Below are 24,627 nucleotides of genomic sequence, written 5' to 3'. Positions count from 1 at the left end.
ACAGAAATAATATCATTTAAGGAGTGTCCCTTCAGTTTTAAAGATCCTTAAAGACTGGCTGTAGTTACATGTTGGCTGCTTTCTGTGTAGGTTTCAGTTATACATTCTGTCAAAATACAGAATGACTTAACTGCAGCTGGATCACTAATTTATCAATCACAGATTAACCGACAACAAATACTGTACCACATGCATTTCTCATTCTAAGCCCCATGGATTATTAATCAATCAACGATAGTACAGTTTGTGAATAGGTACCTTCGTATATATTTTGACAAATAAGAATAGTGGCAGTAGCCAGAACATGTAGTGACTGCTAATACATTCAGCTGTCAGATGGTAGTGAAGATGGACTGTGACAAGGAGAGAAAAATGTGTGACTTTTTAGTATGGCCCTATTTAGCCACATTGAAATCTATGTCTTATTTTAGATGATAAGCATACAAGAATATCCAGCCGCCCGGGTGTTTTTCTCACATTTTCATGCCAACAAATAGGCTATACTATATTATACATTCGTTTAAGCTAAATCACTTTTGGTTAGCATTGGGACTGCAATATGTTGTGTTTATATCAGACCAAAAGGAGAAGGTTAACAGGGCATGACAATGAGGGGAAAGGTGTGTTGATGTTTTTTCTCCTGGGAGTAAAACCGTGAAAGCACAGCAGAATTGCTGTCAATCTTGACCCGACCATTGTTATCAATCAATGACATAACCTCTGCTCCTGGGCAGAGTTGATCATAGTAGACTAAAAAGGATGGTGATGTTGTAAAACTACCATAGAGATGACCTGTCCTACATACGGCCATTCGAATGGACAATGGATAACATTTTCATGGCCGGTTCGACTTTTCCATTTCAGTGCCCTCGTGGGTTTTCAGCAGTGCGTCTCCTCAGCGCATCTTGCGGCCACTTTCGGTAAGCAGCGCCTTCTGGGTTTGAGCGCATTACCTCTGCCGAAAACACGTCAACCACTGCAGCAGCAGCACTGCACGGAGACAGCAGCAGGCCTACGAGGAGCCACAGGGAAGCTTGTCAGCTACAGACTTGCTCATTCTTAATTATCTCCATGGCTGCTGATGAGACCCGCAGGAGCCGGACCTGCTCGAAATGCGCCAATTATCTGCAAAGGACGGATGTGTGTTCGTGTGTGTACAGTTGAAAGCAAATGCAGCTAATTAATACGGAGTCGCTTAACTGTGGTTGTCAGTAGTTCAATTAAAAGGACGTGCGTTGTCTGCTCTTTACGTAACCTTTTTTGCGTAATTTTGATGCCGCGTGGACCAGGATTATTTTGGCGAGGATATCTGTAGCTAGTGCTCTCCCCTCCTCCCTGCATCCGTTGTTGTCCTCAACAGCAGACACTCATTCAGACGGGGACTATTTGTCTGGGGCAACATTATAAACAGACGAGGAGCTGTTTTAATGAAATCCAACATCGCTGTATCCAGGTCGAAGGTAGGTGTCTCTCTCGGTTTCCCTTTCTCCATCTCTCGTTTCCATGTTGTGCTCGTTTGTTTTCGAGCAGAATGGTGCAATGCAACGTTTGCACAGCTCTTCCACAAATGGATAAGGACATTTCAGAATATGACATAACGTAAATAGTTGCATAATTTCCCATTTTTATTTATTTTATTCATTTGTTTCTTCTTTATGTTTTAGACTACAACTGTTTTTTTTCTTCTTTTTCTTCTGTGTCTCAGAGAGATAAGGAGAGCGAGGGAGAGAGAGGGAAATGGGAAAAGGAAGAAAATCAATGCATTTCTTCCAGGACTGTGAATGCACATGGGTTAGCGTGAGTACCGGTAGTGTGCGTGTGTATTTGTTTTGAGGGAAGACGCGCATTGTGTAACGCAGCAGGGGGAAGTTTGTACCGTAGCCTATATGCGCGAGGAGGCTAGAGACAGTGGCTATACTTGCATGTCCACATGGGCTCAGAGGTGGGAATTAACCAGACATTTACTCAACTAGGCCTACTGTACAGTATGCACAATACAGATACTTTACTTAATGTTTCCCCTTTTGGCTGTATTGGCATTTCAGAGGGAGATATTGCAGTCAGCCCATGCTGTGCATTCATGAGTCTGGCTGCACGCTCCTTTATTTGCATATTCAGCTTTTACTTGCAAAACAATGAATACAAGATATGATGCATTTCTAGAGTTTTAACACCTATTCTCATTGAATAAAATGACCTTTAATGTGCTACTTTAATAAATAACAGCTGTTTGTTACTTTTTGTTTAGGCCATCCAGGTATATTTAGAACAATGATACCTATAGTATTTATATTTGTCTCAAGGGATTATAATTGAACATATAAGGTAGGCATGCTTTATACCTGTGTTTACAGACATCACTGATGTAAACAAACAATGAATAGCATCTGAAACAGCAGCATTAGTTATGCAGTGTTTGTACTTGTAGGCCTATAAAAAGACGTGTTCAATGTGGGAGTGATGGCAAGTTCATATGTCCACTGTTTACATTTGTGTCACAGATTTCCATTGTGGTACTGTTAGGATTTTAATACTTTACCTCCATGGCATAAACGTGCATTAGTTTGTCTATCTATCTATCTATCTATCTATCTATCTATCTATCTATCTATCTATCTATCTATCTAAAGTACAATCTGTACATCTGTCTAATAATATCTGTTTATCGCCTTTGTTTCTGCTTTTTGTAGCCTTCAATCAGCAATGCTTTGGAATCCTCCAGCTGCTCTTCCATGCTGTTTTCTGAGAATGGGATCGTAGTAAACCTCTCTGGGATTTAGATCAACTGCTAGCATGTTGCATTCTTCCACCAGAACAGGTGACAGCCTGTTGGAAACATTACCTCATTGGAGTAAGCATCCGAGATGGGTCCTTTCCCTCACCCTCTGCATGGCTCTTCTCTGGCTTCCAGGGGCAGCAGCATCCACCTTAAACTGCCATAAGACATGCATCTGCGCCTCAAACATAGTGAGCTGCTCCAAGATGAATCTGACCACCATCCCATCAGGTCTACCGCTCTACACTGCTGTGCTGGATCTCAGCTACAATGAGATAGTGCGGCTGCGAGCTGAGTGGACCCCAGTCAAGCTCCTGAAGCTCCATAACCTCCTCCTCAGCCATAATGGTCTCCAATTCCTGTCTTCAGAGGCATTCCTATATGTGAAGCACCTGCGCTACTTAGACCTGTCCTCCAACAACTTGCGACTGCTGGACGAGTTCATCTTTGAGCCCTTGGTCAACCTGGAGGTTCTCTTGCTGTACAATAACCAAATTTCCCAGATTGATCGCTCAGCCTTTATCGGCATGATCAATCTTCAGAAGCTCTACCTTAGCCAGAACCAAATCTCCCGTTTCCCATTGGAGCTGGTCAAGGAAAAGTCCCGTCTGGAGAAGCTTAGTCTCCTGGATGTGTCCTCCAACAAGATCAAGCTATTACCCCTTGATGAGCTCCAGGTGCTGCCTGCCTGGATTAAAAATGGTCTCTACTTCCACAATAACCCTCTGCTGTGTCACTGTGATCTCTACACTCTCCTTGCTCATTGGTACATTCGAAAGCTGAACTCCGCTGTGGACTTCAAAGGCGACTACACGTGTATTCTGCCTGGCCCGCAAAAAACCCAAGTAGGTGTTTTTGATCTCAGCGATGACCATATGAACTGCAGCACATTCAAGGAGGCAGATGAAGAGGCTTTTCTGGAGCAGAGGCTGATTCTTAGCTGTGACACCAAACACAGGAACATGTTAAAGACCTGGATGATGCCTGGGAATGTGGTGGTGACACCTGGAAGCAACCAGACAGCCAAAGTCTTGCCAGATGGGAGTTTGCAGATTAGTTCGATCAGAAATGATGACTCTGGGACCTACACTTGCTTTGCAATGAGCGAGGGCTTCAATGAGACGATCTATGTGGTGCTGAAGGTTCACAACTTCACCATAAACGGGGGCGGAGAGACCCTGAACACAGCGTACACCACCTTGGTGGGCTGTCTGGCCAGTGTGGTGCTGGTGCTCATGTATCTTTACCTGACACCATGTCGCTGCTTCTGCTGCCCCAATAAAGGTAAGGCTCGGGGTGAGGACAGCATCCACTCGTCCATGCTCAGCGTGACACCGACCCACGATGACCCAGCGCTCAAGGCCGAGCTGAACAGGCACGTGGCGTTTATAGACTCCAAGGAATTGCAGGGCCAGAACGGCAAGCTGAACCCCAATGGGGATGAGGATGATGATGATCTGGATGCAGAGGCTGGTTCTCTTATGAAGGGAAAGAGAAAGAAGTCAGTAGCAGAGTCCATCAGCTCCGTCTTTTCAGACACTCCCATGGTGGTCTGAGATGAGACCGGCAAAGAGGATGGATGCCACACAACAGGATGTAAATGGTACGTGAGCCATCGTTTTAGTTAAGGCAAACTGTGATTGTGACCTTTTGGGAGGAAACAGAGGAGGGATGTTCATCTGTAGTTGCTGGCAAGTGGAAATAATGATCTCAAAGAGAGTACAAAAACAAACTTGTCTTGTTGCCGACAATAACAATAAGCAGGACTTTTCCAGCATTTTAATCTGTAGCACTTAATATTCATACTGTGAAGGAATGGCAGTGTACATGAACAGTGGAAACTACTCAAGTCTTATGAGAGCAAAACGTAGATGATATATTGTTGATATCAGCACTCAGGATGTGATCCATTAAACTGCTAAAGTGTGGGAAATAGCATATGATACAATGGTTTAAATTAGATTTGACTCATAATTATATTTATTACAAGGACTAGAATAGATTGCGTCTTACCTACAACATTAGAGCATAGATACATTTACCCATCCTCATCAACACAGGGACAGAGACGTCCGCCATCACAAGGCTATTAATTCATCTGTTGTTAACCTTGAGACACTATAGAGAAACCGCATGCCATAAACCCACATTATACGAGGTCTCAGGCTGATCTGTACTGATCTTTAAGTGGGATAAAGAAAATGTTCATTCATCAGATTCTCATTTAGTCATTGAGAAAGCAGTAGCACAAACATTATATTAAGAGGCCATCGCAGGTCATTTCCATCCTACTTCATGGCTGATACTTAGTTACACTCATATAGTTCATCAGACCAATCTCTTTTTGTATTCAGTCATATGTGTAGCGATACAGGAGAAAGCTATAGGGATCAATTTACAAAGAGGTATGGTATAAAATAGTTAACCAGCTCGAGGCAGAACATTGCTTATATATGAATTGTATATCAAAATAGTTGCCTCTTAGTTCTTGCACATTTACAGTATAACCCAAAAGAAGGCTTACACAATTAAAAACATGTAACTCCTCCAGCAGATACACATTAAATGCAGGGAAGTATTTTGTCTTGACTGGTTATCAACATATTGTCTCACTTTTGTATAGACAGGTACCATCATCCTTACAAGGATTAATAGACTGAGGTACTGCAGAGTTTGACTCATCCTATTGGCAAAGTTATAGCATTTGTTTCTCTCAGTCACACTAGCAGGAAGTTAAATACCAAGCTAAAAGCTGCCAGCTCAAGTTTGTTTCTTTTTCTTTCCTGTATGTAAAATGTGCACCCCAACATATTTTAATGTGCATTGCTCAAATAAAACATAAACCTTGGTGTATTCATATGTCATAAAATATGTCGTAGATTTAACTATTTGATTTTACCATTTTGCTCAGATGGACAATAATTTAACAAGTGTCGCACTGGTTTGCCCTGTGGTAGTAAAAGCTGTATATCGTATTAGCAGGTAAACATTAGTGTGCCACCTAATAAAACCTACAGGGTTCTTCCAAACGACTATGAGTAATGCTGATGAGGCTTTGACAGTAGAGAGCTGGTTTTATACTTTGTAGCTACTGACAGGAAACCTAATGTAACACATTGTGATCTTCTGAAGATGCAATTATATTATAGATTACAATTACAATTTAATCTATTGTGAATTTCCCATGCAATACACCTCATATGCTGTGCATATTTCATTAACAAGGTTTAAAACAGGCATTAACAAGAAAGAGTGATTTCATTAAACTGTGCGGTGTTTGGGTCATAATGCAAAAAGGCTAGCCCTGCGTAAATGCTAATTGCATCGTTTGATGGGATGCAGCTTCCCTCTGTTCTCCATGTCTTTGTCTCTCTGAGCAGAAGGGGATAGGTGTGTTATCATGAGTCACAGCAACACAAAGCCATTCTCTTTGGCTCCCTGTACAATGACAGCCTCAATTCAGCCCAGATGTATTTGCTTTACCTCTGTCATTACGAGGCTGGCCTGACTTAAAAGCAATCATTCAACGAAGCAATGAATAAGTAGTCTCTAATTTGTTTATGAGTGTATGTACTGTATATTTAATGCCTGGAGCTTTCATTGAACATTTGCTCTCCCACCGTGATTGGAAAGTATAAGAACCTGGAAAAAATAATGTTCAAATTAATTGCTGAATGCTTTTTAGTTTTCCACTTCAACACCACAGTACATATTAGAACAGATAGGTATGTAGAATCACATACATCTTGCAATTAAATATCAGTATAGTTCTCAAATGTGAAGATATATACTGATATTTCTGAGCGCAATAGGTTTCTACGCAAAATTGATGTTATATTCACAGTTGCAGTGTGCAACGCAACATCTTCTGTGTGTGGGTGAAAAAGGAAGTCACACTTATCAGAGAGGTGGTGTGTGAATCATTCCACTCTCTCACGCATAGGAATACCAGGTGGAAAAATAGCAAAAACACCACAAGACGCATTCAAATAAAGCCACATTTAGCACTACTGTTGACTGGCTGCAATCAGCGAAGAATCTATCCCATTTTTAAGGATCCAGCCCCTAAATGTTGCCCTCGAGAATTGAAATACACGTGCTGTTCCCTGCTTTCTCACCATGGGATCAGTCTTTCAAGCCCTGGCCACTCAAGGCAGCATGAGAAGCTACAAAATGCCACATCACAGAATCTGAAGTGGCTAAAAACTAAAATCATACACATATATTACAGCTGTTTTATAGCACACATTGAACCGCCAAACCATCAAGGAATAGAATGTGTTTGCCCCCCATTACCCCAGTGTAAATCAAGATAAATCTGCCGTGGTCTTCTCTAAGTTTTCACTCAAAATACAAGTTGCAGTTCTGTACAGAGAAAAACTAAGTGCATTGCGAAGGTCCTAACATAGAGAAGATTGGCTTGGTTCTCTCCAAAGCAAATCTCCCTTCCTATATATATCTATATATACAGTATATACATATGTATTAAAACTCACTTTTCTGTGTTCAGTATTGATAAATTGTGTACTGCTATGTTCTACCAGTGTACTAACTGTATTCTTGTATAATCTGTTGTTGATCATTTTGCATTTTGTCTGCCACTGTGCTACTGTTAGTTGTTTCAACATTCAAGTCTTAACCATAAATGTTTATTTTCTAAGCGGGGTGGGGTTTAGTTTTTTATTGACATATGATGTATTTTACACTTGACTGCTGAACAACATGGTTAAACACAAAATATATATTAAACATGTATGAAAAACTGCACAGGAGTGCCAGTTTTGAAATATTTGATACATCCTAAATGGACAGTGAGTATGTAGCCACCAGTTATTTTCAGTCAGTATCATAAAGCCATAAGGAATTCAACAAGAAAGCACAGTGCTTAATCAGATTGGTGGCTATTTCAGATGATGTATGGAGTCAAAGGTGAGTTCTCAAACGGATAACATTATAACAATTAAAGCAAGAACTTTTCTGAATATTTTATAAAAGCCAGGAATGTAGGAAAACTAAGAGATCTCTCTACCCACACCAATGAATTCCTGATACACAATGGGTTTTGAAGTGATATGAAGTCAGAGGGTAAATAAATATTCTCAGGACTATGTCAGTTTTAAGTTCAAATGTAATACGATACACAGATGTTTTCACATTTGCAGCATCAATAAGACTTTGTTTTACAGTTCACAGGCCAAGTGCCATTTGCATTAATTGTACATTAACTGTTCTCTTAATGATCAGTTCTCACAGATTAGGGAAGGGAGTGATCTCTGCCTGAAATACATCCATCTCCGTTCATCTATGTAGTGGCAATATGGAAACATCCCTGAGGTGGTCAGGCTAAAAGCTTGCTGCTTTAACAGTGTGCAACTACAAGTGTCCACAGGACAAGAATGGAGATTTTAACATTATAAAAAGCACTGAGTTCATTGACCACGGCTTCAAAGATGAGCTGGTTGGTCACTGCCATAAAATCAGAAAGGTCTCGCAGCTAGAGTGGAATGGCTTTGCATGGTTCGCTTAGAGCTTCTCTGACTGCAGGTTGGTGCAACCTAATAGGCATTAAAGATAAAGAATTGCTGATCCTTTGACTTAATAAAAAGATGACGATTTACAAGTTGTGCAGACTCCATTCTTACTGTTGTCTCTTACTATTTCCAGAAATCACCTGTGACATGATCCTATTTCATTTGCTTCTAAATCTTTGTGGCTGATATCTCATGGAGTATTTTAAGGACAAAGCGGTGACATTGTGCCAAACTTTCTATGACTAATGTTTAGAGCTACATACACAATAAATATAGAGTTACCATTTGGGGAAACTTTAGATATAACGGCATGTATTTCCTTGATTAGTAACTGACTACATTTTAGCTACATTTCATCAAAGAGCTGTACGGCAAGTCCGATCTACACAGATCACGTGCCACGTATAAACTCCCTGTGAGTTATAACTGTTTATCATGAACAGATTTAAGCTTTTTATTACCTTCACATGACCACAATAGTTACAATCTGTGCTTATATAACTTGGTGGAAAAGCTAAAGGGTCATCATGCTGCTTTTTCTGAGAACATTGATGGCATACCACCATCTAGTGGTAAAATTAGGTAGTGACCTACTGTATGTAAACACTGACATTTACTGGCCACATCTAAACTATTGCTAATCAAAAGAGTTGACAACTTTAAACAGATTATTTTGCCTGTTTTATACAAGTGTACAAATAGAAAATTTGTTAATGTTTTTTCAAATTGTCCATATTAAACTACTTTTGATGAAAGAATCTAAACTACAAACCTAAGCATAACACATTTTTATAACAATTTTGAATAACCTGTATGTATGACAGGTGCAACACAACTTTTCACTATAAAAGTAAACAATTGCACACTGCATCACTGATACACACATAATTAAAAATTAGGTATATCGTACCATATTGTATCACAAATACACCTAATTCCGGGGTCTTCCGATTAGATCAATTACCTCCCCTCTTTATACGTGTGTATAATATATATACACATGGAACTGTTGTAATGCTTGCGACACACTGGAACATTGTAAATAAAGCGGTTATTTAATTTTTATAATAATTTTAAGCTTTATCGTGTCTACCTGGTTTAATGGGGACAAAACAATGCTTTCTGCTCAATTCCTCAACTAATTTTCCAAAATACCGGATAGCACCAGTGTTAGAAGCAGCAATCAAAATAAGAAAAACTTTCAAATGCATCAGCCAATTTTCAAAGTTTGAGTAATTAATGAGTAAACTAAACTCACCAAAAAAAAGGATTAAAGAATTTTTTATTGTTTTTTCATGGAATTATTTTTCACTTTAGCAGCATGATGAGTAGATTGAGGTATTTTTACATTCTTACACTGTTAAACTGAGACAATCACTTAGAAAAATAGACATTTTGCAAAAATACACACAGACGGTAACATGCAGACAAATATTCTTTCCTGATGTCTGTGCATAGAAATATGAAGACATAAACCCACACACACACACACACACACACACACACACACACACACACACACACACACACACACACACACACACACACACACACACACACACACACACACACACACACACACACACACACACACACACACACACACACACACACACACACACACACACACACACACTCTGATTAGAGGGAGTGGTTCACTAATGCGCCAACCTCCGCCAGCAGCCAAAGAGTTAAATTGCCGGGCCTGTTGTTGAACGCACCATCCAACCGGACTGTCGCTAAGGGAAGATAGGCTACTTGTGAAAAAAGCAACAGATCCCCAGCTGGAAAACAACCCCACATCTGGCACGCGAGCTGAGCAGGGACAACTGGAGGAATATCTCAGCGCGTGATTAAATGCGTGACTGGATCATTGTCAGGTTTCCTCCTTGTGTGGAGAAGAGAAAAGTTGTCAGGAAGAGTTGTGCATTTTGGCGTTGCATTATTTGGATAACATTTGTCAAAAAAGGGGGGCGAGGAGTTGGGTTGGTTTTTTTCTGATACCGATGCTAAAACGATACTTTTAAAAACGGTGCTGGTGCCCGAACCAAAATATATATAATATATTTATAATGTATATAATATAAAATATAAAAAAGGAGCACAAAACGACTGTTGGCGACATTAAAGGACGGCTTGTTTATTGCTAAGGCCATATGGTCAAAATGAAATGATTGATTAATAATGTAATAACAATAACTTATAACAATGACCTACTTCACTAGTAAACTGCTGGTAAACGACAAAAACAAGCACCAGATGGGAAAAGGGTATTTTACAATAACTTAAAAAGTTTTTACGACAATGGCAGCTGCGGACTGTTACGTCCCGGTGTTGGAATCCTCTACAGGGAAATACAGTCACACTTTACACCGCTTAAGGTAAGCTGTCAGCATTTTAACCATTGTGTTTAATCCAGCTACTAGCTAACGGTAACTTAGCGTCCCAAGCAGCGATGTTTCTGAAAAAAAGTCAGGCACCGAAATGAGGAACCCAAATTTTTGTTCTTATTCAGTCTCGTTACTACCGTTTACGTCGGAAACGGTGCCCTATTGGCACCGCGTTTCGATACCCAACCCTAGTGGGGAATGACAACTTACTTGCTAAGTGGTTCCAGGTGGTCTTTTTAAGGCTGTCCTCTTTATGGGCGGGGAAAAAAAAGAAAAAAAAACCCCCCCCCCAAAAAAAAATTATTTTTAAAAAAAAAAATTTTTTTTTTTTTTTAAAAAGAAAAAAAAAAAAAAAAAAAGAAATTGCTACTCACTCTTCAGGAGTCTGATCTTTTCTCCAAGCCCAAAGCACAGGCGTCCCCGAGCGTTGACACTTAGAGGTTCTGGATAGTGAGGAGCCAAGGGGCGGTGACTCATTGCTGCCTTTGCGCTTTTGGGCAAGACCCTTGTGTTCGTAGCCTACCACCTTCTGCTGAATGCCTGGGGGCCTCCCTCTGCTGCGGGCGGGGCGGTGGAGAGGAGGACATGGCTTTTTCCCGTAAGAACAGGTACCATTTACTGGTCCTTGAGAGGAGGGGACGTGTGGCTGGCCCTTCTCATTGAGGGGAGGATCCCGGATATATTTGGAGGATTTTTCCTCACTGCTGTGTGACAGCTTGGCAGCTTTCTGTGCTGCGCTTGCATCTTGCATAAGCTCTTCCTCCCTCAGTCGAGACTTGCTGGCTCGCCCAACAGGGTTGCGCCGTCGGCCAGGCCCAAGTCTCGCAGATGTAATGGAAGAAGGCAGTTTGTTACTGTGAGAGTTGTGCTGACCGGTTTTGGTTTCCAATTGTCCCAGTGAGGTAGACTCAAGGCTGAGGGAGCCAGTGGAGTTAGAGGGTCTGGCCCCAGTCCTGACCGGTGATCCTACCGTTGGAGGTGTTACATGACGTGACCTGAGACCTGATGATACTTGCGGCATTTTCCTGTAAGTAAAAGAAGAAAAAAGCTGATTAGGATTCCTGTTTTTTATGTAAATGAAAAGAAAGCAGAACATCCAAGATATTTTCACTTACCCTGAACCTGGTTCTGTTGGATCAACTGCAGCATAATGTTATGAAACCGATTATCCAAAGGCTGACCCCTCTCAATCATCACTTATTACCCACTAGAAGTGGCAGTGTCTGTATCGCAAAGACTTTGCCCTCTGACTGTGTTTTCCCTTTTCTTATTATTTTTCTGTGTGCGGATGTTTATGGGCGTCAGCCGGAGCCTTTGAAACCTGCTCAAATAATAGATATTTCTATAGTTTATTGTAGTAATACTCACTTCCACAAGTGTGTGCTGACATGGTGCTCCAGCATGGCACTGAGGGCAAACCGCAGGTGTTGTAAACGGCGATCGAAGGTGAAGATGCTGCAGCCCAATGTGCGGCATCCAAAAGTGCATAGCTAACAGAACAGAAACAGTTTTATAAATACAGACACACTAATGTGTCCTTTTAAGAGGTGTAAACAGCGAGTTTAAAAATAATTCATAGGCAAATCCACTGAGCCCAACCTGTTGTTTTTTATTTTCAATGAGAAAAGGAAACTTAATTAGCCCAGTGCTTTTCAATCTCCAAATCCATACATCACGACTACTTAAAATTACATTTCTTCCACTTAAACAATCACATACAAAACTACTCCTGCACTCACCCTGAGTGGTTTAGGGTGCCATGGTGTGGCAGGCAGGTCTGTGGCTTCCTCCTGCTCATAGTCTTCACTCTCCTCGCCTGACAGCAGACTCGGGTTGACGGGATATTGAGGCTGTGCCTGCACTTCTACAGTGCTGTCACCTTCCTCCTCTGGAGCGCTTTCTGATGGTTCCCCGGACCTGCTTAGAAGGCAAGCGAATACAAAGACAACAATCATTGTTTATTTTCTATGCTTGTCACGTTTGCCCCTTTCACCTATTATGTCAACTCATGATGTGTAATAAAAAAAAAGGTGTAAGTAGAGATTGGTAGCAATGCTCAGAGGTTAGCTGTGCTCTACAGTTAACCAGATGGACATTTGGAGATCTGCTGTTCTACAACATGCCATTATTTTGCATCACTACGCGACACTGTAAGTATGTAATTATGTTGTTTAGCTTTTATGTTATTGTGCCCTTGTTTATCTCAACCCATGATTTAGAGAATTACAATTTCATCTCCGGCAACAATTTGTAATGATTACTCAAGAGGTATTTTGGTGAATCAAATTAACTTTTTTAATATGAAAAACAAATCATATTTCATACCTGAGAATGTGACAGTTTTTACTGCTCCGAGTTATTTTCTCTTTAAAGGCTTCCAGGTGTTGCTCTTTGTCTTTTGATTTGACAAGAAGCTGCTCTATATCTCGACCTGCGGAGGCTGTTTTCTGCTCCTCTGCCAACTGACCAAAGGTCTTAGTCCTTCCCGATGCTTTCTGCTGCTGGTGGATGGAATCAGTCTGTGTAGAGAGAACAGCACAGGAGGAAAAAAAAGAGGCATTACATCCCATCCCAAACAAATGATAATTACATAAAATAATCTTCTACATTTTTGTACCGAGTAACAAATGCAACCTCTACGACAAAAGACACATATCTCTGTTAACAATGAACAACAATAAAGATAGTGGTAACAATATTGGACAAAAGGCCATGAGGCACTGAGAGTTTACATTGCATATACGCTCCTGGCTGCACAGCTTCTTTCCCTCTGGATCCAGAACTCTGCACTGTTTGTTCAGGTCACATTCTTTCTCTATAGGAAAGTAAACAAACACAGTAGTCAGTGAGCATCAGCAGGACACGTACAGTCAACATGATCCATGCTGGTGGAGAGATTACAGACCACCATATGGTCATTTTTCCAAAACAAAATAATAGGCAACTGTTATGCATACAATCTAATTATACTATAATGTAAAAAATAAAAAATAAAAACTGCTGCATACAACATACCATACCCAGGCTAATACAATTAAAGTTGAATGGTCATTGACCGTTAGGAGACATGCTAGAAAAGCAGCAGGGGAAGAACAACAGATGTACAAACAGAAGACTTACTATTGCTGTTTTTGTAAACTCGGCTGTAGGTTCTCGTTCCCCGTAGAGGACTGTGAGACTCACTGGACTGCCCAGCTGTGGGCTTCTGCACTGAGGGTCTCTCTGACGGAGAAGTGGAGGAGGAACAGTGGCCAGGGGGCAGGGGTCCTGAGTGCCATGGAGGGACCCTGGGGCGAGGCGTGGAGGAGGAGTGGTGTGGGAAGGGAGCATTCTCCTGATGGATCTTCTCCACTGAAGGAAAACTGCAGTGGTAGTTAGAGAAGTAAACTTCAAAATTAAGAGATGTATGCATGTCAGGCTTGACATTTAGATACAATAGGTGAGCAAATTCAGGTTTATCCAAGTAAAAGTTTATCCACATAAAAACTAAAACTAAACTAAATTCTAACTGGGATCATATTGCAAAGCATTTTGTATGTTAGATGTAATTCTTTGTGTACAGTTTGATGCTCTGCCAGCTGGGTCAGTGACATATTGAAGTTGTAAATAAACAAAGAGAGTTACTGCATTCAATGTCAGCTCTAAACCCACATATTTCTTCTCATAGCTTTAGTTAAATTAAGGAAAAAAAGGATGCAAACTTGGCCGCAATCCCTAAATTAAAAAATCCTCCTAAATCAGAATAATACACTTTTCCTGCATTGCAATGAACTAAACAATCTTCAACAGTACCTCACTGCCTCCTTCTGGGCCTTGCTAGGCCTGTGCTGGTGTACCAGGGATGCTGCTGAGGCGGGGGCACTGGCTTCATGACGTCTGCCATCTTTCTGCCTCTCTCTAGAGGAGGAATGATTTGAAAGAGGGCGAGCAGGGCAAGGTCGCTGCTGTGGAGCCAAAGTAGAAGACTGTCCACACATCTTAGTAAGAGGACCATGCCGCCTCTCACAGTGCTTCTCAAAGGCTTGAGGCTTCACCACCTGGCCACAGTGGCTGCACACCACCAGATAGATCTCATCGTGTGCTGGGCATTTACCAAATGTGTGCATATCTGTGGAGAAGAATACAAAATGGAGTTATCGTGAAATACGTGAACCTGAGGTGATGCTGATGCGCTCAGATTAATTGGGTTTCAAGAGGCACCTTCTTTCCTGAGGGTCATGGTCTCAGAGCGGTTGCTCCCATACTTGCTGCTGTCTTCAATATTAGAACCAGCTGCACGAAAGGCAAAAACAAGTCAGCATGACATAATGGGATGGGACAATCCTGTAGCATCTTACAAGAAGCAGGTTTAATGATATCTAGCTTTGCTGAGTAAAACCCGGAACAGGTCGTTTAAAATCAGTCCGTGTCCCAGATTAGAGGGCGTTTCGAAGGATTTTACTCAAATTTAAAAGTTATCCAGATACAATTCGCTTCTTGAAACCTCTCCTTATATACACTCACTGCCAGCAACTCTCTTGTTATGTGGTCCACTTGCAGCTGTTGACTAGTACATGTTGCTGTTAGCAAACTGGACAAATCCTACTTAAGTAACATTAACGTAGAGTTGTTGTTGTTGTTGTTAACGTTAGGTGTGACCGTAGCTAACGGTGCATTTACCTGTCCACAGGTAAAAAGTCAGCGTTGTATTTACTAGCTAATGCTTTATCACTAAATTACAAGATACCAAATAATTATTTAATTAGTTTGTCTGTATGTTGCCACTTGCCAGTTAACGTTCCTAGCAAACTCACCCTGCACTAGGACCCAGCGGGTCTTTTGTTTGGGTCGCCCTTTATGCCGCTCTATGTGTATGTAACGTTAACAACAAATAAATCACAGGACATGGGCACCGTGACATGATGAAGAACAGGTCCGGGGCAGGGAGTGCGACTCACCGTCAGATGGTAAAATATTCACCCTATTTACCCAACTACTCCAGTTTAATCCGACAAAATCGTCGAGATTAGGATTTCGCCGATCCAAAGCGGCCATTGCTGCTCTTGCGCGTTGACGAGGTGATCAGTCAGTTCACGCGCATCACATCCGCGTCACGAAGCTCGCGGCCGCGAAACTGTGTGGTCGTCGTGTACAAATAAAGGACAGCTTTACAAATATCTCTTCCCTTGGTCGTTACATTAACAGTGAAGGTCCCCCGCAAATGTTGCTAGAATAATATCTAATAATTTTTACATCTTTATTTGTTCGTGCAGCAGATGGAAATTAAAATATTTTCCTTGCTGGATTTTTAAGGGTATGCATCACAACAACCACTAAAGACATTTCTGATTATAAAATGTAATGTGGATAGAGACTGTACACACAAGCAGAAATAGGGCTATAACACAAAGGGCACTTAACACCGTGCGAATACCTGCTTGCTGCCATTTTCTCCGTTGAAAAGCACTTTGCATTCATTTATTAAAGATATAATTTGTAGGGGTGCAATTAATGATTGTTTTTCATATATTTTTTTCCCTGATTAAGACTAATTTAATTAGTCTATTAAATGTTGAAATATAAGTGTGCAATTTCACAAAGCTCGAGGTGATGCTGTCAAATTGCTCATTTCATCTGTTAAACCTTGACGCCTACAGTATTAGCAGTAATGGATCAGGCACTGATGCTTTCACATCTGATCACTTGGAGGGTCAGGAGGTTAATTTGAAGGGTTGTGTGTGAATGTTTTTGGTGTCAGCTGATGATGCCTGATGAGCGTCAAGCTGTTTCACATGATACGTCGCCTTCCTTGCTAAAAGCCTCAACAGCACAAAATAACAAAACCTAGTTCAGCTCTTCAAAGCATGAAAACCACAAAATGTGGCGTGACAGTCCACTTTTTGAATTTTATGCTCAGTGCATTAGAGGTGTAAGATCTTATTCACCTGTCTGATAAAAACATTATGTACAGTGTGTTTGTGTGTGTGTGTGTTTCCACCAGTGAAACAATCAGGCCTAAAATCAGACACATAACAACAAGTCCATTTCTTCCTTTTAATGATGCACAGCATTTCATGTCCATGCAGTTTCATCTATGGGACACCTTCATCAACAAAGTGGTGGATCAAACTAGAAACTTTGAATCAAGCAAGGCTATATCAAAGTAGGGAATCATTATGATGGCAGTAATAGAGAAACACAGCTTGTCTTATAAGAAAGTGGAGGTAGAAGCCAGGCAAAAACAAGAAAAACAGTTAATTAGTAACAGGTTAGAGCTCAATCAATTATTACTAACCACTAGCTAAGGCTATACAATTTATGGTACATCGTCTTTGAAATACTGTAGGACTTTTGTTTTTTGAAATGTAAACATTATAAACATCCAGGGGAAAGATCCAAAATTCTCCCCAATAAGTGTAATAGTCTATTTGCACCTGGGTGAGAATAGTCACGTGGTGGCTATTTACACCTGGCCCCTTCACCCCCTGCCATCTAGTAGTATAAAGAGCAAAAGTTGTGAAATAGAAGAAGCGTAACAGACTTATTTTTGTAATTTGGTTTAGGAAACAACTACTTGGTTAGGTTTAGACAACACAACTGGGTGCAGTTAGCATTATTGGCTACTGACACCTGTGTGCAAATAGCATCTGCCTAGTTTTAAATTAAAAATTCATAAAGAGCGAACGTGCTCTGAACGAATATATCCACTACATTCAACATAATATTCAGCGGTTAGGCTAAAATACTGAATTTAGCCTTCCACAGTGAGATAAGACACAACGTTACACAAAAATGATGCAATAAAATTGCTTTCACCCATTATAAATAATCTCATAATGGCAACTGGATTAATTTTCCAATTAACTACTATTTAACATGAATTCATCATAACTGCATGTTTTGATGCCTACTATATGTTTTAGGATTAGACTGAAATGTTAGTTTGTTTAGACTTGTTAATAATAGATGCACATCAAATATTTAATAATTTATTAGCTATACTGTATTTTGTACACTCAACAGCCCTGAGTTTTTTTTTTTTTTTTTTTAAAGAAAATGCTGATGGCAGAAATGATTCATGGTACAGAAATACTGTTGGCAGTTGAAGTTGACAAAGTGATGCTTCATTCTGATTTATCGCCAACAATGCTGCACAGTCCACATCTGCAGTACCACTTGAGATAAGGGACCCTTTGTTTTGGATACCTGGGTAAAAATATGTTAAAAAAAAGTAAACTGAGCATCTATGAGAATAACATTTTTGACTGCTACAATTTCCTGAATTTATGTCACTATGAACATCTCAAATTTAAGTTCCTTTCCTGAATGTATTTGAGATAATACAGCCCTAAATGTAAAATTAATAATTAGCAAAAAAGGAACAGTACATTTTGGAAATGTATACCTTCTAATCTATTTTATTTTTCCTAACAATTAGTACCAAATTGACTCATTCAATAGCACTACATTTTGAAATGTGGAAGCTGGTGAGTTACGATGGCCCGACTCCCCCCTCCACATGTGCAGGCGGGTTGGCTGATTTGTGGAAAGGGGTTTCCTTGTAAATGAACCAGCAGTTGCCGCCCCAAAGGATGAGGTTAAGAAAACCAAAAATCTGCCAAAGAATAAGACATAAGTCAAATATCCCAGGCCGTTGTTATGTTTAAGCATGTCTGAAAAAAGACTAATTTGCGTACAACTTACCACAGAGGCGTTTAGTCGGCCCATGTGAGGCAGAGCACCTGGGGTGCACTTGTTGACATCTTTGCAAACCTCAGAAAGAGCTACAATGGTTGAAGGGCTGGTGGCCCACTTCACATCAGACAAGCCTTTAGCCCAAGCAGAGGATGATGCCAGCCACATGAAGGTCAAGGCAGCAGTCACCAACAGGTCCTTAGAGATAAAATTAAATCAGTTTAAAACCATTAAATCGACCACAGTGATAGCTTTATTCAAGCAGCATTCTTGGACGGACACTACCTAGTGCAGTATGTTCCTTAGTTGCTTGGGAACCACACCCTTCCCACTGATTCATTTACACAACTCTGTTAAATGCACTTTCTCTGACCTCCAGTTGTAGGACAGGATGAACTGTCAGATGCAAAATTTTACACACAAAAGCAATATAAATTAAAATATTGCCTGCACAGATAAAACTACATTAATCCATTCAGATCAGCGGTATCTCTACTGACACAACAGCTCAAAGAAAACATGCAAAACTTTCCTGCTTCAAATACAAGCTCTTTTAAGTCCACACCATGTCATTTCATCTTACTCCATTTCTGAGCTATATGTAGATGGACTGGCTAAGCACAAACATTTCACCAAAATAACTGCAAAATATGAAGAATCCAGACAAACATACCACGGTGGGGCCACGACTAGTTTCTCTATACAAGTGCTGGTAGCCCAAGTACAGGACTAGTGTGGCAGTGGTGTAGAGAAAGGCCAACACTCCAATGCAGACGTAAAACTGTGCCGAGGATGTGTGGTCTCCAGTCAGGTAGTACTCAGTGGTAGTGGTTTGATTGATTTTGCAGTCAGGAACACTATAGGGATGCTGCGTCAACCTGTGTAAACACACATGCATTGCTAATTATGACAACACATAATTTGAACACACACCTCACTGTGAGGGGGTGTAAACTGTGCACGCGCGCACACACACACACACCTGAATGGGTAGTTAAAGGCTGCCTTTATTTCTTGACTGGGACTCCCATGGCACTGGACGTTGATGCTGGTTGTGCCGCTGTAACCTCCAGTCGTGGCAAAGGCAAATATGGAGAAGACCTGCAACCACAGACACAAGATAAGAAGACACGTTGGCATAACAGTGATGATTAAACTGTTACACACACACTTTTGACAGGAAATAGTCTGTATGACCGGATGCCATAACTGCTGAGTTGGCAGCGTACCATATCCTTAACTTTTAAACCAGTAACGTTAGCTAAGACTAGCTAATATACTAACCTTACTTTTTTACCTGAAAGGGGAAGCACATAGCTATAACAATAGCTACCTGCTAGCAAAGGCATATATTAACATATTGTACATTGTTATTTGACCAGAAATGTTCTACATTATAAGATACATCATTAATTAGCTACATCCCCACTAACGCAGAACGTTTAGGGAACGTTGGGGAACGTTAGTTTTTGGTTCTCTAAAGGTTAGTTCGAACCAAACCAAAAACTAACGTTTAGGGAACGTTCCCTCATGGTTATAACGTTCCCTAAACGTTAGGGGAACCAACCAACGGGAACTTTCTCCTGTGGTTGCACTGTTACCTCCACACAACGTTCCCGTTTGGTTGTTTTTGGTTGTTCAGAGTGCGGTTTTGAAATGTTTATTTATACCAGCTCCATTTAAGTTTTTGAAGTAGCGTATAAAAGGTTTGCAGTCACTTGATTTAGATTCACGCAAAAATGATTGGTCTTATAAAATCGAAGTAAGATAAACAACATAGCAAGAGAATATAATTATTTTTAGGCTGATAACAATTTTGTTAAAAACAATACTTTTGTGCTTGATTTCGTTTTTTTAACTGTATTAGGTGAAAATACTTAAAACAAGAATCTATCAATAGAACGATTTTCACAACTAAGAAAATTCACGCTAACACACATTAGCTATTAGTTTGTGCCACATGTTTCTTGTACTTTATAGACATTTTGATGATCTAGCTAGTTAGCTAGCTAACGTTAGATACTGACTGGTAGTCGCCCCCTGAACTAACATAACATATTTGAAACGGTGTTACAGCTCAAAAGGATGAGTGTCATGGCTTTACCAGGCGTGCAGTGGGTCACAAGACAAACAACAAAATCAATTTGTAAGGCATTTTTGATACCAGGAATCGACAGCTCATGTATAAGATACCCTGCCATATGGTAAAAAGGATAGCGAATAAAATGTAGGGAAAAACGTACCCATTCTAGCAAACGGATGAATGCCAACGGTTCTTTCAGAGGTCCCAGGTCAAGATTGAATCCCGAAGACAGCACTTTCTGATGAGAAATAAACATTCACTGTGAAAAAGACGCTGTAACATTGCAGAAGAAGTCGCACACAAGTAGGCGTGTTTGCCCCCAAAAATAAAGTATGCGCCATTAACCGTTTTTCACGCTTCCTGTCAGCGCTGTTACCTGGGCGACGGATTCCATCGTGTGTTTGGAGATAAAGAACCTTAGTATCGATGTCTCCTTTCTGGATCTTTAGCAAATCTCTGGCTCTCTGGAAGATCTTCAGGTTTGTCAAACTTTTCTCCAACTTCAGCGAATCGTAGTAGATGACACGTGATCACTGACGTTCAGGCGTCAATGGTCGACAGGGGCGCTGCTTGGACAAATGTGTCACAATGTGGTTATGATTTCAGTATGTTTTGAGTCTGTGTAGATAGGCTAAGGCTACTGCACGTTTTGTAAACTGTAGTACAGTATGTTTGTTTGGTTGTGTGTATGTATTTCTATGTATGTATGTAGCCTATGTAGCTATGCTAGTTTATTTCTGTTATGATCTGTTTATTTGCACATTTCTGCTGTGTTTTTTTTCCCAGTCTGAACACCTTTTATATCAAATCAGTTTTATTGGCCAAGTAGCCTATGTGTTACACATACAAGGAATTTGACTCTGGTTTTATGTTGTGCTCATTGTATATACACAGAAATAACATAGCCTATAAACAAGGACAACAGCTGGGCAATGTAAACATAAACATTTGACTATGTACAGATATAAATAAAGAGTATCTATATAGCCTATAAACCTCAACACAATGACATTTGTAGACAGTATATATTTGTAGACAGTATATATATATATCACATACCACCACATTAATAATTAAACATGTCATTTATTTATATATATATATATATATATAATTTATTTTTATATAAATAAATAAATAAATAGCTATATTACATGTTTAATTATATGTATGAAAAGTAAAAGTTCTCACTATGTGAATGACCTCTGTCAGAAATTAATGGTTAAATTCATGAATGAATAAATAAATAAATACTATATTATTGCATTATTATCAGTAAGTAAGTGCTACTTTTACTCAAGTGTCTGAATACTTCTCCCCCCTCTGATTATTATTACTAATGTATTACTATGCAAGCAGCATTTAATGTTTAGTCAAAGTGGGACTAATTTAACACTATACAGTACTTACCTCATATTATATATTTTAGGGATTGATGACTTCCTTGTGACTGATACTATACAAGGTACAATATCAACTAAATAGGTTGTGTGCATTATTCTCTAATCTTGTCACGATGTCTTGTAGATGGGACCTTAGTTATTTTAGTTAATTGTGTTCACATGTTCATAATTGAGTTTTGCTCAATCAAATTGCCATAAACTGACACAAAGCAGACCTGGGGCCACTTCATACAAGCCCAGGAGTACTGGTTGGTTTCTCTGGTTTGGGTTTTTGGGTGTGCAATTAACCCATATATTGTCTTCTGTGTGAACTGCACCTATATTTGGAACTTGGAGGCGACAAGGTACATAGGTCTACACAATGCACAAAGGGCAGGAGATATAAGTAGGGGCTCTATGAGGGCCCAACAACAATCTTTAATCCTGGAGCCCCTTAACAGGTTAATCTGGCCATGGTACTACTCATATATTTGTTCAAGACATGATGATGGTAACACCTGCAAAGAAACAAAACTCTTCATGGGGCTTCCAAAAAGGTGACGTGCAAATATTTAAATTCCAAGTTGCAAAATGTCAATGCCTGAAATTATTCAGGTACAACATAGATTCTGTCTTAAAAAACAAACTCAGGGTGAATATGTGAATCGTTAATGATATCTCAAGTCATTTTATATAAAAATATATATATAATATATAAAACTGTAAGTCTAAATATGTATATTCACCTAGGGTGGGCAGAGTGTAAAATGTCCAAAATGATCGAGGAGTGCACAGTGTACGCACTGTAATGGTAATTACTTTTCACTAGAGGTCACCATTTCTAGAGACACTGCATGAGCATTACTAAACTAATCCTTTTCATACAAAGCAAAGCCTACATGATTGTATTCATGTGTTTTCAATGATTCCCATCAGTGTAGGCTGAACTCATTCACACACTGGCTGTTCATGTAATTCCATTTGTTTGGGTCAATAGAAAGGCTTGGTAAACCAGGACATTTAGGGAGACTTGGTTCCATCCCTTAATTTGCCCACTGTCTCCCAACACACCGTGTAGCCAAAAAGAAAAATCTGGGTCCTTGTAGAAAGGCACGGTTCTCATCCTAACAGAGTATATCTTGAAGGAATAAGAGTGGCTTTGTTCTCCACCTTTTAATAGTTGGCTGGGCTGCCATGGGGGAAGGGCTGCAACCCCATTGTATGGTCCTTTGTGGAGGAATGCTGCTTTCTGAGTGAATCTGGAAATCAAGAAATACACAAGCAAGACTTGATACATACAATTGGATATTCCCGATGCTGAAATGCACATTTGAGTGTACGCTGTAGATCCAAATTCAGGGCTTCACGGTTTTATCAGGGTTATTGAAACTTGTTCAACAGCTTATTTTTTTCAGTTGTGATGTGATGACACCTTTTTGTTGTAGCAGGCGTGCAAACTTGTCGAACAGGTTGTGCCACACCAAAGGCTAAACAGGAGCATAATCAAATACTCAGCATGACTCAGTATCTAACCAGATCCTCCCATCTTCTACTAAACAGAGTTGCAGCTGTCCCACTTATATGACAGGCAACAAATCCCATCCTGCCCAACTGGAACTTCACAAAATAGATGACTTGCTGGCACACTACACGGGAAAACTTAAAACTTAAAATTGTTATATTTGGAGTACAGTTTGAGGTCTGTAAGGCAAGGCAGCTTTATTTGTATAGCACATTTCAGCAACCAGGCAATTCAAAGTGGTTTACATAAAACATTAAAGAGCAGTTAAAAATATAAAACCAATAAAATACAAGAATAAAAGTTCAGTGTAAGTGTAGCATAAGAAATTAATAATTTGATACATTTGTATGAATCTGTTAAATCAGGCCCATGGTGGCTATAGGGTACTGGATTTTTTTCTGCATCACATGACCAGTAGTCATGGGTTTATTATGACCAACTGTCCCATCACATGCACTAATTTAATAAAGAACTCATTGCAACCAACAAAATGAAAACAAATATAATTTAAAAATTCAGCAGGCTATACAAAAACATCCACTCTAATTTATTTGCAGGAGTGAAGATAATATGAGGTTCATTTTCAACTTTAACCCTGTTCTTCTTAAATACGATGAGCCAAATAACAGCTCACTCTTCAGTTATCTCGAAATTGTTGAGACTGGACAACAGAGACATAAATCAAATACTGTATTCAAGAAAATTTGTTAATGTATTAAGGACTTTCTTTCAAAAATATCTGCCATAAAAGGGGCTAAATGTTTGTTACAAGACATTTCTACAACAAATGTCAATATATAACTTTTTTTTTCCTCCAGTGTTTTACTTTTCAAGTCATTGATGGCAAGACTGTTCCACTGTTGGAGATATTACAGATTCAGTGTGATTTAATCTCTTTATTGAGCCTCCCAACATCACACCCGACCCAAATGTTCAGTCCCTGACAAAGTGAACTGTGGTGAACTGTGGCTCAAGTGTGAAGAAATGATACATGTTACACATTGTATTCATGTAGTTTAGACTCATTCAAGAAATTGACCTCATAGTCATTACACATATATGAAAACACACCTTTTAATTAAAAGCATGTATGGTTTATGGACATCTATTGGTTTTAATGTGTGGACATGTGAGATTTTTCCCAGGGACATTTTCACCAGTGAATTGTGTGCTTACTTTACTTACCTATAAACTATATAAAAAAATACAATAAACGAATACTATGATATGGCAGGTGGTCATATTGAAATATGAAAAAAATGCCATTTC

General features: G+C 39.8%; 3 protein-coding genes across 6 annotated transcripts; 1 reads left to right on the top strand and 2 right to left on the bottom strand.

Moving 5' to 3' along the window:
• Positions 1-882: 882 nt before the first annotated feature.
• Positions 883-8,393, top strand: amigo1 (adhesion molecule with Ig-like domain 1). 2 transcript variants are annotated; one of them, XM_039800305.1, is made up of 3 exons: positions 883-1,460; positions 1,706-1,797; positions 2,691-8,393. In XM_039800305.1, the coding sequence occupies exon 3, from the start codon at positions 2,794-2,796 to the stop codon at positions 4,330-4,332; it is 1,539 nt and encodes a 512-aa protein (XP_039656239.1). In that variant the 5' UTR covers positions 883-1,460; positions 1,706-1,797; positions 2,691-2,793; the 3' UTR covers positions 4,333-8,393. The 2 variants fall into 2 exon arrangements, with proteins under 2 accessions (XP_039656239.1, XP_039656238.1); XM_039800304.1 differs by lacking the exon at positions 1,706-1,797.
• A 1,179-nt stretch (positions 8,394-9,572) lies between these two features.
• Positions 9,573-15,815, bottom strand: atxn7l2b (ataxin 7-like 2b). Of its 2 annotated transcripts, none has more exons than XM_039800302.1 (11): positions 15,635-15,815; positions 14,898-14,969; positions 14,490-14,805; positions 13,818-14,059; positions 13,430-13,512; positions 13,023-13,216; positions 12,437-12,617; positions 12,066-12,187; positions 11,072-11,722; positions 10,908-10,955; positions 9,573-10,195 (listed from the first exon to the last, which is right to left on the bottom strand). In XM_039800302.1, exons 1-10 carry the CDS (start codon positions 15,729-15,731, stop codon positions 10,949-10,951), a joined length of 1,965 nt encoding a protein of 654 aa, XP_039656236.1. In that variant the 5' UTR covers positions 15,732-15,815; the 3' UTR covers positions 9,573-10,195; positions 10,908-10,948. The 2 variants fall into 2 exon arrangements, with proteins under 2 accessions (XP_039656236.1, XP_039656237.1); XM_039800303.1 differs by having other exon boundaries at positions 12,437-12,614.
• Positions 15,816-16,716: 901 nt separating this feature from the next.
• Positions 16,717-21,003, bottom strand: sypl2b (synaptophysin-like 2b). Of its 2 annotated transcripts, XM_039800301.1 has the most exons (7): positions 20,831-21,003; positions 20,615-20,692; positions 19,354-19,472; positions 19,045-19,249; positions 18,381-18,569; positions 18,144-18,291; positions 16,717-17,882 (listed from the first exon to the last, which is right to left on the bottom strand). In XM_039800301.1, the coding sequence occupies exons 1-6, from the start codon at positions 20,846-20,848 to the stop codon at positions 18,169-18,171; spliced, it is 732 nt and encodes a 243-aa protein (XP_039656235.1). In that variant the 5' UTR covers positions 20,849-21,003; the 3' UTR covers positions 16,717-17,882; positions 18,144-18,168. The 2 variants fall into 2 exon arrangements, with proteins under 2 accessions (XP_039656235.1, XP_039656234.1); XM_039800300.1 differs by having other exon boundaries at positions 16,717-18,291.
• Positions 21,004-24,627: the final 3,624 nt, after the last annotated feature.

Source organism: Perca fluviatilis, chromosome 5 (genome assembly GCF_010015445.1).
Source record: "Perca fluviatilis chromosome 5, GENO_Pfluv_1.0, whole genome shotgun sequence".
Lineage (NCBI taxonomy): Eukaryota > Metazoa > Chordata > Actinopteri > Perciformes > Percidae > Perca > Perca fluviatilis.
The sequence above is the reverse complement of the archived record's forward strand: the minus strand, read 5'-3'. Positions and strand labels throughout refer to the sequence as shown.

Coding starts and splice junctions, on each gene's coding strand:
- amigo1 (XM_039800304.1), top strand. CDS start 2,794: ATGTTGCATTCTTCCACCAGAACAGGTGACAGCCTGTTGGAAACATTA.
- atxn7l2b (XM_039800302.1), bottom strand. CDS start 15,731: ATGGCCGCTTTGGATCGGCGAAATCCTAATCTCGACGATTTTGTCGGA. Junction 13,513..13,817: donor AGTTTACAAAAACAGCAATA/GTAAGTCTTCTG, acceptor ACTTTCCTATAG/AGAAAGAATGTGACCTGAAC. Junction 12,618..13,022: donor AAAAACTGTCACATTCTCAG/GTATGAAATATG, acceptor TTGCCTTCTAAG/CAGGTCCGGGGAACCATCAG.
- sypl2b (XM_039800300.1), bottom strand. Junction 19,473..20,614: donor TCATCCGTTTGCTAGAATGG/GTACGTTTTTCC, acceptor CTGTGGTTGCAG/GTCTTCTCCATATTTGCCTT. Junction 19,250..19,353: donor GCCTTTAACTACCCATTCAG/GTGTGTGTGTGT, acceptor GTGTTTACACAG/GTTGACGCAGCATCCCTATA.